The sequence below is a fragment of the Plecotus auritus genome (assembly GCF_963455305.1).
Source record: "Plecotus auritus genome assembly, chromosome: 13".
NCBI lineage: Eukaryota > Metazoa > Chordata > Mammalia > Chiroptera > Vespertilionidae > Plecotus > Plecotus auritus.
Window position 1 is genome coordinate 14,878,079 of NC_137779.1, and position 15,370 is coordinate 14,893,448.

A 15,370-nucleotide genomic window follows, 5' to 3' on the forward strand; every position below is an offset into this window, starting at 1 on the left:
TGCGGGTTTGGCGGGAAGGCTGTGGGGTCGAGGAAGGCCGAGCGCAGATTCAGGTGTTCCGGAGCTTTCTCCGACTTGAGATCGGAGCAGCTGTGGCGCCTGCCTGGCTGGGGCACAGGACGTGACCATGCAGGTGAGCACCCGGCGGCATGCGAATGACTTGATGTCCACCTTGTGCTGTCATCCCCTCACCAGGCACCTCAGGCCTTTGCCTCCCTGCTTCTTATGCAGGCCTTTTGCAAACACAGCCACCTCCTAGAGGTATGACCGACATCCACCCTAAGTCTGCACCCTCTCACTTTCCCATCCCTTTTTCCATCCCGGTGCAGAAAGGCCTGTTCAAGCCAGCACCCTGAAATTGGGCAGGATTTTATTACTTCTTTAATGAGGAATGGGTGTCCTGGGACAAGGGGGAGGGGGCGCGGTACGCAAGAGCTGTGGTGGGGCACAGTGCCCATTCGGGAGGACTTTGGGACAATTACTTGATTCTTCCATTCCGTAAAGATCGACTAAACTTTCTTTAGGATCCAATGTGTTGTTGTTTTTTTAAAAAATATATATATTTTATTGATTTTTACGGAGAGGAAGGGAGAGGGATAGAGAGTTAGAAACATCGATGAGAGAGAAACATCGATCAGCTGCCTCCTGCACACCTCCTACTGGGGATGTGCCCGCAACCAAGGTACATGCCCTCGACCAGAATCGAAACCGGGACCCTTCAGTCGGCAGGCCGATGCTCCATCCACTGAGCCAAACCTCCAATGTGTGTTTTTTTTACTTCGGGAAAAGTGGGGGCAGAAGGATGGAGGTTCCTCAACCATAATACAGCACTCTGTTCTGGCGTGCCAGCCGTACCCTTGACTTCTCTGTAAAGGAGCGTGGGGAACCCCGCCCTGACATGCCAGGTTGAGGAATTGGGACTTTCCTATAGGACTTGGGGAGCCTTTGAATAGTGCCATCAGGTCTGCCCTTGGGAAGATGGCATTGGTAATAGGGAGGAAGAGGATGTAGGAGGGTCAGAGAGAACCAGGGAAATCAGGAGAAACACGCCCAGCCTTTTCTCCCCATGAAAGTGAATCTGTCTTATTTAGCTTGGGCTGCCATAACAAAGTACACAGACTGCCCGGCCAGCGTGGCTCAGTGGTTGAGCATCGACCTATGAACCAGGAGGTCACGGTTCTATTCTGGGTCAGGGCACATGCCCGGGTTGCAGGCTCCATCCCCAGTGTGGGGCGTGCAGGAGGCAGCAGATCCATGATTCTCATCATTGAAGTTTCTATCTCTCCCTCTCCCTTTTTCAACCTGAAATCAATAAAAATATATTTAAAAATAAAAACCAAAACAAAATACCACAGACTGAGTGGCTGAAACAACAGAAATTATTTTCTCACAGTCTGGATGCTAGAAGTCCCAGATCAAAGTCGGGGAGCATTGGGAGGGCTTGCTTTCTGGCTTGCAGAGTCTTACTGTGTCTTCACACGAGAGGACAGGGAAGAGAACAAGCTCTCTGTCTCTTCTTTTTTTAAAAAAATATATTGTTATTGATTTCAGAGAGGAAGGGAGAGGGAGAGAGATAGAAACATCAGTGATGAGAGAGAATTATGGATCGGCTGCCTCCTGCATGTCCCACACTGGGGATCAAGCCTGCAACCCGGGCATGTGCCCTTGACTGGAATTGAACCCGGGACCCTTCAGTCTGCAGGCTGACGCTCTATCCACTGAGCCAAACCAGCTAGGGCCTGATGTCTCTTCTTATAAGGACACTAATCCTACTGGATCATAGCCCCACCATTATGACCTCATTTAACCTTAATTACCTCCTATCTTCAAATACAGTCACATTGGGGGTTATGGCTTTTAAGATAAGAATTGTGGGGAGGGTCATAATTCAGGATGTAGCACTCACTTTACTCAAGACTTCAACCACACCATGCACACAACGGAGTTGTAGCCTGTATCAGGTTGTGTTTTTAAGTACTATTTATTTTTCTGATTATGAAAAGAACAATACTTAGAGTAGAAAGTGTGGAAATGCAGGAAAATATTAACATGAAAATCCATAAACCTTCAGGCTTCCCATTTTTAGTATACTCATATAATTATGCAACTATTACCATAATTTTAGAACATTAAAAAAGATTTTTTAGACAGAGGAAGGGAGAGAGGGAAACATCAATCCATTGCACACACCCAATATTGAACCCATAACTTTCGTATGTGCCCTGACTGGGAATTGAACCCGGGAACTTTTTGGTATATAGGACAATGCTCCAACCAATTGAGCCACACTGGACAGGGCAATTTTAAAACATTTTATCACCCCAAATTTCACTCTTTTTTAAAAATAATATGTTTTATTAATTTTTTTACAGAGAGGAAGGGAGAGGGATAGAGATTTAGAAACATCGATGAGAGAGAAACATCATGAGAGAAAAACATCGATCAGCTGCCTCCTGCACACCCCCAACTGGGGATGTGCGTGCAACCACACCGGTTAGGGCTTCACTCTTTTCTATTGCCTTTGTATGGGGATACCACATTTTATTTACCCATTCTTCAGTTGGTGAGCATTTGCACTTTGCAGATATTAATAATGCTGCTGTGAACATTTGTGTACAAGTTTTTTTTTTAAATATATTTTATTGATATTTTACAGAGAGGAAGGGAGAGGGATAGAGAGTTAGAAACATCGATGAGAGAGAAACATCGATCAGCTGCCTCCTGCACACCTCCTACTGGGGATGTGCCCGCAACCAAGGTACATGCCCTTGACCGGAATCGAACCTGGGACCCTTCAGTCCGCAGGCCGACGCTCTATCCACTGGGCCAAACCGGTTTCGGCTGTGTACAAGTTTTTATGTGGACATATGTTTTTATTTCTCTAGGAGTGGATTTGCTGGGTCATATGGTAACTGCATGTTTAACCTTTTGCGGAACTGCTAAAAAAACCCACGTGATTTTTTAATCCTGATTTTCTTACTTAACATTAATCTTGTGCATTTTCACAAATTGCTCACTGTACTTTGAGCATTTGGCTTTCAATGTTTGCAAAGTTCCAAATCTTAGTAACCAATCCCCCTAAGTTGACATTTAAGTTATTTCCAATTTTCATTATTATAAATAGCATGACTTCTGTAGAGCAGATTAGTCAGACCACTGGATCAAAGGACACAGGCAGTTTTAAGGCTCTCAGTGCCTACTGATAAATTGCCTTCCAAAAAAAAGTTGTGACAGTCTGCATCATGGCAAGTTGAGTTTGGGAATGCCAGTTGCACACCGCCTTATATTTTAATTGTCTCCCGAGGTAAGTCACCAGAGCAGAGACTTGTTTGGGCAACTTTGACCCCATCCATGCCCAGCTCAGTGCGCAGCACATAGTACAACTTCGTGTTACAGGAACGAGTGAGAACGAAGGAAGGCCCAGCTTCGTGCAGTGGTTGGGGATGGAAAGGAGGATACAGGTGTCTTGAGTCAGCGTGAAGATTGGCTCCATGAGACTTACCACCTGGTTGACATGGTGACTCAATGCAGACTCAAGTGGTAAGAACACATTGTGAGGCTACACTCCACAGTCATTTAGGGGCAGACGCTGGTAGGGACGGTCTCAAGACTGCCAGTAACTCTTTTTTGTACTCCACTCTGCCAGCATCAGTCTTTATGCAAAGCCCTGGAAGAATTACCTTCACTGAGCTAGCAAGGTCATCACACTCTCTGTTCACCTGGATGTCCTGCGGAGAAACCAATGATCACCTTCTGAGAACTTGACTTTTTTACTTACACACACGAGGTCTTGAAGAAGCTCCTTAGGACAGCTTCTTTCCTATGGATGACAATGGTATCACTCCCCAAACTATTAAAATCAAGAAGAGAAGGGGCTCAAGGGAGGCCTCTAGGGACTTGCTCTATTTGTTAAGCGGGGGGCTGATTGTTAGGTATACCCTGTTTGTGAAAATTCACTGGGCTCTACCTTTAATCTATGTGCACTTTTCAGCATAAATGTTGTCGATAAAAAACAAACAAAAAACAAAGGGGCTGGGGAAAAGAGAACTGTCTTCTCTGTAAGAGCCCTTTCCATAGGGTCTGTCATCTCATTCTATTTTCTTTTTTAAAAAATATATTTTAATTGATTTTTTTACAGAGAGGAAGGGAGAGGGATAGAGAGTTAGAAACATCAATGAGAGAGAAACATCGATCAGCTGCCTCCTGCACACCCCCTACTGGTGGGGGGTGTGCCCACAACCAAAGTACATGCCCTTGACCGGAATCGAACCTGGGACCCTTCAGTCCGCAGGCAGACGCTCTATCCACTGAGCCAAACCAGTTAGGGCTCATTCTATTTTCACAATGATCCTGGCTGATAGATATTAGCCCCATTGCTCATAAAGACAAGACTGAGTTCTGGGACGGGTTTTACGGGAGCTGTAAGGATTCAGAAGTATTTCCCTTAAAGCCGAGGATAAAATCTGAGTCAGATTAGACTAATGGTAAGAGTTAAGGAACAGGAAAATAGAACACTGCATGTAGATTAGTGTTGGTCTCTAATTCAGGATCCAAGATCCCATATGATGGGCTCAGGACTTGGTTCCAGGCCTGTCTGATGGCAAATCCTGTTCTATTTTCATTATATAAAAGCTTCTGAAAATAACCATACATTGCATTAAATAAGCATGTACTTTGGCAGGGCAATTTTATATATCATTCCATTTTTTAGAGTGATAGAATCCAGTGCTGACAGGAATTCTCAGAGTTGAGGGAACATGGTCATGGCAAGCTCTTTTCTGGCTTTGGAGCCAAAGAGACCAGGTATTTAGGGGCAGAAGGAAAGAATAAGGATGTTCAAACCAGTTGTCCCAAGCCTGAAGGACTGAGACTGTAAAAACACATCTCTGGAAAGACTTTGACTCAAGTCTGGGCTTAAATAAATCAGGGTGGAATAAGCAGTGATTTGTGACTTTCTTTTAATAATTCATATTTGGCCCTAACCGGTTTGGCTCAGTGGATAGAGTGTTGGCCTGTGGACTGAAGGGTCCCAGGTTTGATTCCTGTCAAGGGCATGTACCTTGGTTGCGGGCACATCCCCAGTAGGGGGTGTGCAGGAGGCAGCTGATCGATGTCTCTCTCTCATCGATGTTTCTAACTCTCTATCCCTCTCCCTTCCTCTCTGTAAAAAATCAATAAAATATATTTTTAAAAAATAATTCATATTTGGGGATTCTCTCCTTAATGTTAATTGCCTTAGAAAAAAGAGTGCCTTTTTTTTTAATATTAAAAAGGCAAAATTGAATGAAAACGGTCCCAGTTTCCCTCACAGCCACACAAATGAGTCTTCCAGCACCATGATTCGCCTGCAGGCAGTACTGGAAAGGTGGGGGAGGGGGCCGCCTTGCAAGTGCTGAACCTGCAAATCCAAATATTAGTGAACAGTAAGCATTGTGCCTCTTGAGCCACTTATGCTCTCTCAGCCCATGAAGAGCCCAGGCAGGGGTCCGAGGTGAGACCACAGCAGTACCCCCAGTCAGGCCTGGAGTGGAGCCAGAGTGGCATTATGATCTACTTTCAGGCCTGGTGTGGGACTCAGACTGAAACACACCATGTATCTGGGCAGGGCACTCTGTTTCTCTAAGCCCCACTTTCTTCCTCTAAGTATGTATACCTCAGGGCTGTGGGGAGGCTCAGAGGTGAGGTTTATGAAAAGTTCTTACAGAGAAATCCAGCAGTTCCAGGGCAGACACTGGATTATCCCGGACAGACTTGAGAACAGCCAAGCAGCCTTCACTTCGCATGGGATTCCTGGACATCTAAGAAATACACACACAAAACTGAGAAAAGCTGATCCTAGGGAGGCCGGGAGGGCACCCCAAAAGGGAAGATTGGGGATCCCTTGTCTCTGATGATGTGCCTCAGGATAGCCCCACGGTCTCAACTCACAAGGTGTCTCCATCAGACAACGCCCTGGGTGAGGCTTCAGGGCCAGGGAAGAGAGGAAGTAGACACTGAGCACTTACCCAGTGCCTGGCTCTGCCCCATGCCAAGATGCAGACACACAAGACATTCTCCTGCCTTAAAAGAGCTCACCCACTGGGGAGGAGATGAAAAAGAAACAAAAATGCAGTGTGATAAGAGCAATGAGAGTGAGTGGGAGCCAAGTCTACCTGGGAGGTAAAGGTTGGGTGGGTGATCAAATAACTGAGCTGAGCTTTACAGACAAGGTGGGTGGAGCTGGGCATTTCAGCAAGAAGAGCAACAGAGGCAAAGAGAAATAAAAAAATGCACAGTATGTCTGGAGAATTCTAAGGAGCTTGGGTGAGATAAGTACATTTCAAGGTAGGAGGGAGAGGCAGGTTGGCAGAGCCCATATCCTGGCTGCAAATGACACAATACTAAGCTTGACTTTATCCACCAGGTAGCCTCTGATGGGTTTAAAGCAGGGAGGGACAGAGGCATATTTCTGGTTTAGAAAGATCACCTGGTAGCAGGTGGGAAGAAAGGGCTAGAGATGAGAAACCAGCAGGTCAACAAAACTCCAGGAGGGAAAGTGAGAAGGAGGAGCAGGTAGCCTGAGAGCTCTTCAGGAGAAAGGAAGATGTGGGAAAGAGGGAGGGACAAGCTTCTGCCTGGGAGAGAAGGAGCCCTCCTGCTATACACACACCACGAGGCAGCCTTTAGAGGGAGATAACGCATTCAGGTTGGATTCTGAGAACCCTACATGCCTATGAGACATCTGGGGGACCATCCAGCAGGTGGAAATTTGGATCCAGAGCTTAAGAGAGAGGTCTGGGTTCTAGAGCAGGAAGCGGGGACATGGGATGGGGTAAGGGGTGGGAGAGGAGTGAGCCTCAGGCTGGGGACGGGAGTGCTGCAGGGGGCTCCTCTGCCAGTTGAGGGAGTTGAGGGCCAGGCAGGGCTGGATACCCGCCCCCGGAGCTGGTGGTACTATCCTCTGAGCACATGCTGTTGGCCCAGTGGTTCTCATGGAGCTGCTCTATCCTCATTGCACCCTCGCTTCTCTGTCTTCTCCTCAGCTGCTCCATCCCCACTGGCAATCCTGGAGGAAGGAAACCCCTGCTGTGCACACAGGGCCTCAGGTAAGTGTGAGTAGTGGCCAACAGTGCACCTGGGCTGATCCTGGGTTCTAGCAAGGCCAGAGGAAGAGCAGGGGCGAGGATGGAGGGGAAGCAGGTGCCTTAATCATCAGCAGCAGAGCAGCACTCTGGTGGGCTGAGAAGGAGAAAGGACAGCTGGGAGGTGTGGTGATATCACTGAGAGGGAAGGATGGAGCAGGGAGGAGTCTGAAGTGCATGCACCAGGCTAGAGATGGGTGAGTGAGTGGCAAGGGGAAGACGTGGTAAAAGAGGAATCCAGGAGGCCCCCTCCCCGATCTGAGCTCTAGAACCTGTGTCCCCTGCTGCCACTGGGGTGGGCTTATGTGACAGGGGAAGCATCTGTGTGGACAGACTCAGGCAGGTCTGCGGGGCCTCCCCATCAGTCTGGCACTCACAACAAGAATCCTCAGTGTCTTGTTGACCCGGAGGCCCAGGCCCAGGCTCCGGGCTCCCACCACAGAGATGCGGTTGTTGCTGCAACAGAAAAACATGTGCATTGTGCTATCTTCCATGTAGCCAGATTGTCTCAGACCCCAGTTCTGGCCTCAAATGTCAGCATCTCTCATGGAATCCTCTAGCCTTGGCTCCTTACACAAGGAGGGAAGGACTACAGCAGACAGGCCCTGCTTACTCTGCAGCTCCTGGGAGGGGCTCAGCCCTGGCAGCCCAAGCATGACCTGTCAGGCTTCTGTCCCTCTCTTTCCCTCTGGATTTGTGGCCCCTCCTCTGGTTACCTGCCGAGGGCTGAGAGTCTGCCTGGGTGGGGAGGAGCAACACACTGCAGGCCCCCCAGCGGCCACATGCTGAGGAGAGCATGCATGTGGACCCACTTATCAGAGTCAGCTCCTCTTCCGAAAGGGAGGAAAACTCACACAGAGCACCCAGCCCACACCAGGCTCTACTGAAGAGACTTTACATACATTGGCAATTCCCAGCCCCTGCCTGTGTGGTAGGGACTATGAGCCCAGTGTGTAAGTGATGACCTTGAATGAGAGGATGGAGCTAGGTGCTCCTGGATTGTGGCGCAAGCCCATCATAGACTGATCAGTTTGGGAATTGAAGTGGTGAACAGCAGCAAGATCACGGAGCCCCTGGTCCCTGGGGTGGCTATGGGCCCAGAGACTGTGACATGGGGGGCACCCTGTGCTCCTCACCTCATGTTGAGTTCCTCCAACACATTGTTGGTCCGAAGTGCCTCACCCACTGCAGAGGCTTCAGGATCTCCAAAGCCATTGTATGAGATGTCCAGGACTCTCAGGAAGATGTTTGCCTGGGATACAAAAGAGCAAAGCCATGGGACCACAAGTGACAGTGGAGAAAGCCAGAGCCACAGCCTTCGAGCCCAGGACACCCACGGTGCAGAGCACAGACTGAGAGCAGGACAGAGGTTCCAGGGAAGTCTTGGGGCTTGGATGATGGTGACCAGTAGAGCAGAACGACCGGAAGCACAGCATAGAGGGTGGGTGTGGGCGTGAATGCAGACCCCAGAGATGCCGTGAGCAGGCCCCATGCTTGCTTGGGAACCTCTTGAGGGGAGGTACCCCAAGGCACAGAGCAGCTCAGGGGCCTAGAGTTGGGTGAAACCTGCCCAGGGGGCAGTGACGGGAGAAGGACGGGAGCTTGTGGGTATGCTGTGAAGACAGACCTGTCACCTTGTGGGGCAGGACCCCAGCTCAGCTCCTGTTGGAGCGCAAGGCAGCAGCTGCCATTCCCTGAAGAGGACCCCAAGAAGATAGCTGACACAGAGGGCATTACAGGCATTTTGTGCCACCCTGGAAGAGACTGCAGCCACCCATTCCTGAGGCCTTTGGACCACAACCCATGGGAGCAGGTGGCTTGTTAGAGTGTGTGCTGGGATCTAAGCGTGTCACTCAAAGAAGCACCCGTGCATGCCCCATAGGGAGCATGTCACCAGACTGCACGCTGTCCCTCACCATGGAACCTATGATGTCTGGGGAAGGTGTGTAGTAATCAGCTGCGGATTCCTCAGTAAATGACATGAGATGGGGCACAGTGTGTTGAAGTCATAAAATGGGTCTGGAAAAAATAAAAGACCCCTAACAAAATATCCCTTAAGCTCTGCTTAAAAGGTCCAAGCCTCTTTTCTTCAATGCTGGGGAGCTGTTCCCTGGGAGACCTGCCTTCAAGGGACAGGCTGGCTGTGGGGTGGGTGGGGGCCTCATACCCCAAGTCCTCTGGCAAAGGAGACAGCTCCTGGGCCTCGAAGATGATTCCAGCTTATGTTAAGCTCGGTGAGTCCTGTGTTTTCTGCCAGGGCTGGTCCAAGCGTCTCCCCTTCCGAAACATCAAGACAGACCTTCTTATTCACTCTGTACATTCCTTCAAAAAATGATACTGATGCCCGCTGTGTGACAGGGTCTCTGCTAGGCATGAGGATCACAGAGTTGAACCCAACATGGGCTTGCCCTGCCCCCAAGGATTTCGTATTTAATGGGGGAGGGATAAGTACAAATGAATGGGATGGGAACTATTATAAACTACAAACAGGAAGCGTAGGAACAGAATGGGGGCTAACCCTATTTGTGGGGAGGTCAGGACGGTGAGGACAGAGGAGATAACCTTGAATGTCTGCACACATAGAGGAGAGCAGACAAGGAAAGACCAAATGCACAAAGGGAGCATGAGGCACTTGTGGAAATGCACGCAGGCCTGGCACTGTGGGCAGGGTGAGGAGAAGCCAGTGAAATGAGGTAGGAGTGATGGGCAACTGAGAGATGCTAAGAGGCCTTGAATGCTAGGCCAAGAGTCTTGGGCACTGCCCTATCATTGGTGAGGAGGCAGGGAGGGCTTTAAGAAGTGACAAGGCTGGCCCTGGCTAGTTTAGCTCAGTGGATAGAGATTTGGCCTGTGGACCGAAGGGTCCTGAGTTCAAATTAGGTCAAGGGCATGTACCTCAGTTGCAGGTTCCTACCTGGCCCGGGCCCTGGTCAGGGTGTGTGCAGGAGGCAACCAATCAATGTGTTTCTCTCACATTGATGTTTCTCTCTGTCTTTCCCTCTCTCTGAAAATCAATGGAAAAAATATCCTCAGGTGAGGATTGAAAAACACACACACACACACACACACACACACACACACACACACACATACACACACACAAAATAACAGCCTGGCGGGGGGAGTCACAAGGCTGGATTCCTTAGTGGGTGTAGAGAGTGGACTAGGGTTGGTGGGGGCAGATATGAGAGGTTGAGGGACTAGTTGAAAGGCTCGTGCCATGGTCTAGGCTAGAGGTGACAAGACTGGCACAGTTGGAGTGGAGAGAAGGCAGTGGTGGTAGAGAAAGGAAATGGTGGAGGGCCGCATGTAGAGTGAGAAACCCTAAGAGATATTTCATATGTTAAGTGGACAGAAGCCCTAGCCACCCACCTACCCTCTCTTCACTCTGTCAGCACTCAACCAGTCTGACCTCTTCTAGGTCTCAAAAGTGCCAGCACCAACTCCCCTCCTGGCTGTCCCCTGCGTGGAACTGTTGATCTCCCTATTCACCTGGCTAACAGCTCCTCATCCTCCTAACCTGAGCTCTTGGCATTAGAAAGCCTTTCCTGCCCACTAGGCTGGGCCACCTTGGGCCTCGTAGTGACTGCTTTCATCCTTCCAGGCTCTCTGCCTAGTGTGTCTCCCCATCAGCTTGGGAGTCCCACAGGGATCTTAATTTGACCCCTCTCCATGGTCCCCACAGGTCTAGTAAGGCTGGTTTGAAGAAATGCACAGATGAAAAAAGATGAACTGAGCAGAGCGCTCAGCCAGAACACTGGCCAGCCGACCCTGTAGCACCTCGGAGAGCTCCCGAGACACAGCAAAGATGCCCTGTACTGCCTCCCTGAGAAGAGGATTCCAGACCCCACCCAGGACTGGGTCTGACTCCTGCAGGTATGCAGGTTCTCAGATATGATACTTTCCTCTTCTTCAGACTCTTCCAGGGCTGGGAGGAGCGGGCGGTGGTCCCTCACATTGTAGGGAAGCCCCTACTTTGTTGAACAGCTAGGGGGTGAGAAGTTTCTTCTACACCCATGTATGAATTGACTTCTTGTAGTTCCAATGCGACGATTACCATGGGTCAGGTGCGGAGACTGAGACCCAAGCTCCTTCACCCCTCAAGGGAGTCAGATCCTTTATCAGGGGAACAAATGACCCCACTACGTCTGTCCTCTCCCAAGCTGGGGACCCAGCTCCATAGTTGTGTAGCCTTTGCAGGGCCTTAGCTTCCAGTCCCCTCCATCCTGGCCACCTCTCTGGTGCTTGCCCTCTGACTGTGCAGGCCCAGAAGGATGCCTATATTTAGTTTGTTGAAAGTCTGAAATGAGTTTCTCTTTTGATTTCACTGGCTTCTCACAATAATTTTCTTAGAAGGCAAACTGACATTCTGGCCGTTAAATTCTAGGGCTGTTTCTCACAGACCAAGGCTGGTGCCACCCCACTCACTCTAAGCAGCTTGAGACAGAGCAGTGATTCCCAAACTTTCTGGACCAGACAAACCTCCTGAGTCTTCCAGTAAGGATGCAGATGCATCCCCTCCCCTCAAGTCTGGTTCAGCAGGTGCCCAGGAATCTGTATTCCTAACCCAGGGTCCCAGGTGATTCTTATAATTTATTGGAGTGGTTGGGGGCAGGCAGGTAAAATGCCATGTTCTTGGCAAAGCAGACTGCCCATGCAAAGGCCCTGGAGCATGAGAGAAAGTAGTAAGGCCAAGGCATCTCACTGATGCCTTCCACAGCACTTAGAATAAAATCGTCATGCCTTTTGCCACGTTCTGTAGCCCTTCAGCCACCTGTTGCCTCTCTACCCCACAGCCTAGCCACTCTCCCCTGGCTCACTGATGTCTGCCAGTCTGGGTAATAGGCCTGCATGTTTATTGTCCTTCTGCTTGAAATGCTCTCCCTCTGATTTTCCCATGGCTGATTCCTCCCCACCCTCCTCATTTCAGTTTAAATGTCATCTCTGCACAGAGGCCACCTTGGCCACCTCTCTAATGGGTGGTTCCCATTCTTCTCTAGAATCATGCCCTGTTTGTTTCTTTTATAGCATCAATAATTATGGGAGAGTTATCTTGTTAATATGTGTTCCTTGAGGCCAGGGCCTTTGTTTTGTTCATGGCTAGATTCATAGTGGCCCAATCAGCTCCCAACACACGTAGCAGCAAGCAGTGAGATATTCATGGAGCAGATTTAGAGTCTTGTGTGGAAGGAGTGGGAAAGGTGCAGGTCTATGTGGGACTGGGGAGCAGGAGCCGGAGCATGGATGCTTAGATGGGTCCTGCCAACCTCCACCCACCTCTGCCCCAGGAAGGTGAGCTCAAGTGTCTCATGGTGGCCTTGGCCGGGTATTACCTGCTTGGTCATCTAGCTGGTTATAGCTCAGGTCCAGGGACTTCAGGCCCGTGTGGGCCAGCAGGAGTTCAGCAAGGTACTGGGCTGCCTGCTCCTCCAGGCTGTTCCCTGCCAGCTGTACCTTCTGTATGGCGGGGTTTGCCACGAGGGCAGCGCAGACGGCCTGGGCTCCCACCGCTCCCAGCTGGTTCTCTGACAAGTCCACATCTGGGGATTGGCACCACTCCTGTCAGTGGAATTCAAAGCCAGGTGCCATCCTCCTCCACCTTACTTATCCCCTAAACCTCCAGGCCTGAGGTGGCAAAGGGGGCTTTGTAGCTATACTGTCCAGGGGTGCATGGCGACTCTGGCACCTATCAGATGGGTTTCCTCAGGCCCCAGGTAACTAACTTCCCTGATGCCCATCCCCACCCCATGTGTCCATGAGCTTCTTTGTCAAGGAGCTAAAACCACCTACTTCCTGTTGCTATGAGAATGCCCATGATGGAGATGCGGCCACCCTGTTGATCATTTGGGCCTGGTAGTAATACAAGCCCCCCACAGAAGCTCTCACTGCTGGGGACTGACAATTATAGTCTAAGTGAGTACCTATGTGGGCCAGACACTCATCACTTATGTGGGCCACATGCAGTTTCACTGATTTTCACCACATCTCCAAAGTCTAAGTGGTATTGTGCCATTTCACAGATTGGAAATTGAGGCTCAACAAGGTAGAGCTTCTTGCCCAGGGTCACCTTTCTTATTAATGGCAGAGGCAGCATTTGAATCCAGTCCCACTAAACACCTACCCAACCTTCCTCCTCTTACCCTGCCTAGCCCCTACCTGTGTGTCAAAGGACTCTCCCACCCGCACTCAGCACTGGGAGGCCACCATATGAAGGATGTGCTGGCCAGGGGAGGAGGTGAGTGGGTGGCTTGGGGTTGGTCAGGAAAGGGGTGGCATCAGCTTTGGGTATACCACAGAAGGTCTAACTCCACCCTTGTGATGAGGTCCCCTCCCCAGCAACACCAGCAGATCCCAGGTGAGAAAAGGGAGGACTCAAGTCTGCCCACCTACCACAGATGCTGCTGCTTTTGCTCAGAGCATGCGCCAGGGCCTTTGCACCGGCCCCACGGAGCCCGTTGTCCCGAAGGTCCAGCCGCTTGACATAGGGATTGGAGGATAGTGCAGGAGCCAGAGCCCGGGCCCCCTAGGACAGAGAGGGGCCTGAAAGGCCTGACCCTTCCCCGGGCTGAAGGCCCCAGACATAGATAGCTACTACCTTGGCTCATGTTTCCAGGGCTCAGCCCACTTGATGCCTTCCAGCTGGCAGGCTCTCGCTTTTCCACATGCCCAGGGGACACCTGCTTCTCGTTCTAGGCTCCACCTAGATCCCACCTCCTGGAGCCTTTCCTGATTCCCCCCCTCCAGCAGGCTAGGTGCCCACTGCAGACTCCCAGCCCTGATTGAATTCTTTCAAAGCCCTGATCCCACCTGTCACCCAGATGTGAGGGTGGGACATGCCTGGCACAGAGCAAGGCCAGGGAGTGTGTGGGACAGGCTCAGGAAGGGGGCTACACCCATGGCTGCTGCCTCCCAGGTCCTGTCCCTACAAGCCTGGCCCCAAGGTCCCTCCAGGGGTACCTGGGGCCCCAGGCCACGGTGCCGCAGGTTCAGCTCTGGGGCTCTCCCTTGGTGCAGAAAGCAGGAAACGGGCACGACACCGTGGGCCCGGCAAGACCTCAGGTAGAGGGTATCCTTGAGCAGTTCTCTGAGCCCATGGGTGCCTAGTAGGAGACAGAGAGAAGAATGTGGATCCCTCTTCAGGCACAGCCAGCCACCTTCCAAGAGTTCCCCTGTCCTCTGTCACTACTCAGCATTTCACTCTGCAGCGTGTTCTAACAGTGGAGCTTCTGATGCCCCAGGAGCATTGCAGGGAAGGCACAGTGTCCCACGGAGGGTTAAGCTTCCTGCTCTGCTGGACAAGGGCCCCTGCCCACTTGATCCCAGCCTGTCCCTTCCACTCCTGCCAAAGAATCCCCAAAGGTGAGACCAGCCTAGCATGCCCTGCCCAGAGGCACCTTCTGTTTCCAGGTTAGAGTCCGAATCTGTGTCTGAATCCTCAGCCTCCGGGACCCCTTCAGGACGCCCAGCCGCCGTAGCCGCCGCTGCCACCTCTTTCTCCTGCTCTTCACTCCCCCCAGACTTCTCGCAGGGACCCCTCATGGTTACGTCCATTTTGCATTTGCGGGCACCGATGTCAGGACTACACACCACAGCATCAGCCAGAGAATTTGGGCGGACCCTCCGGCTCCACCAACCAATTGCAGCGAACAGGCTTCCGTTGCAGCAAATAGAGACCGACGCAGTCACCTGGGCAACCTGGTGTTGTTGGTTGCTGCAGTACCCGCCTCTAGTCTGCTCTGAACTTGAGTCCGCTCTTAGCTAGGCAGATAAGACCTTGTGCGCAAGGGTGGGCGCTTTGCGGGGTGCTTATTCTCCTTGCCATCTCATGCGGTTCCAGCATCGCCCCCCTTCCCACGGCTGAGGGAGATACCTGACTCAGCTTTTAGCTCCTGCGCTTGGGGGATGTGGGCAGTTTGTGAGGAGGGCATTACACAGGAAGGCTTGGGGAACCTTGCAGAGCCTGGCCACCCTCCACTCTGGAGCCAGTCACGCTCTCTGTGGGTCCCAGTTCTTTCATGCTCTAGGTCGTATATGCAGCTTCCTTCACCAGGAACGTTCCTCCCCAACTTCGTTGAACTTCAGAATCTTCAAGTGTGGGTTCAGAGGTCACTTCTTTCTGAAGCTTTCCTTGGCCCTTCCGCTGGACCCCTGCAACCCCCAGTACCTCTCACGGTGCCTATACCGCCTATCACTCATCCCCGCATCACCCAAGGAAGTGAGGCCTGAGGGCAGGGGACAGGGGCTGTTCC

At 51.1% G+C, this 15,370-nt stretch overlaps 2 protein-coding genes across 2 annotated transcripts in view; one reads left to right on the top strand and one right to left on the bottom strand.

Moving 5' to 3' along the window:
• The window catches only part of LOC308238408 (coiled-coil domain-containing protein 74B-like), a 508,084-nt gene that overhangs the window by 427,515 nt on the left and 65,199 nt on the right, over positions 1-15,370 (top strand). The gene's annotated exons all lie outside the window — the stretch shown is intronic.
• Positions 1,973-14,705, bottom strand: LRRC74B (leucine rich repeat containing 74B). The gene is made up of 9 exons (XM_080650269.1): positions 14,516-14,705; positions 14,079-14,221; positions 13,512-13,644; positions 12,455-12,661; positions 9,289-9,398; positions 8,258-8,373; positions 7,499-7,577; positions 5,703-5,798; positions 1,973-3,728 (listed from the first exon to the last, which is right to left on the bottom strand). Exons 1-9 carry the CDS (start codon positions 14,670-14,672, stop codon positions 3,573-3,575), a joined length of 1,197 nt encoding a protein of 398 aa, XP_080506395.1. The 5' UTR covers positions 14,673-14,705; the 3' UTR covers positions 1,973-3,572.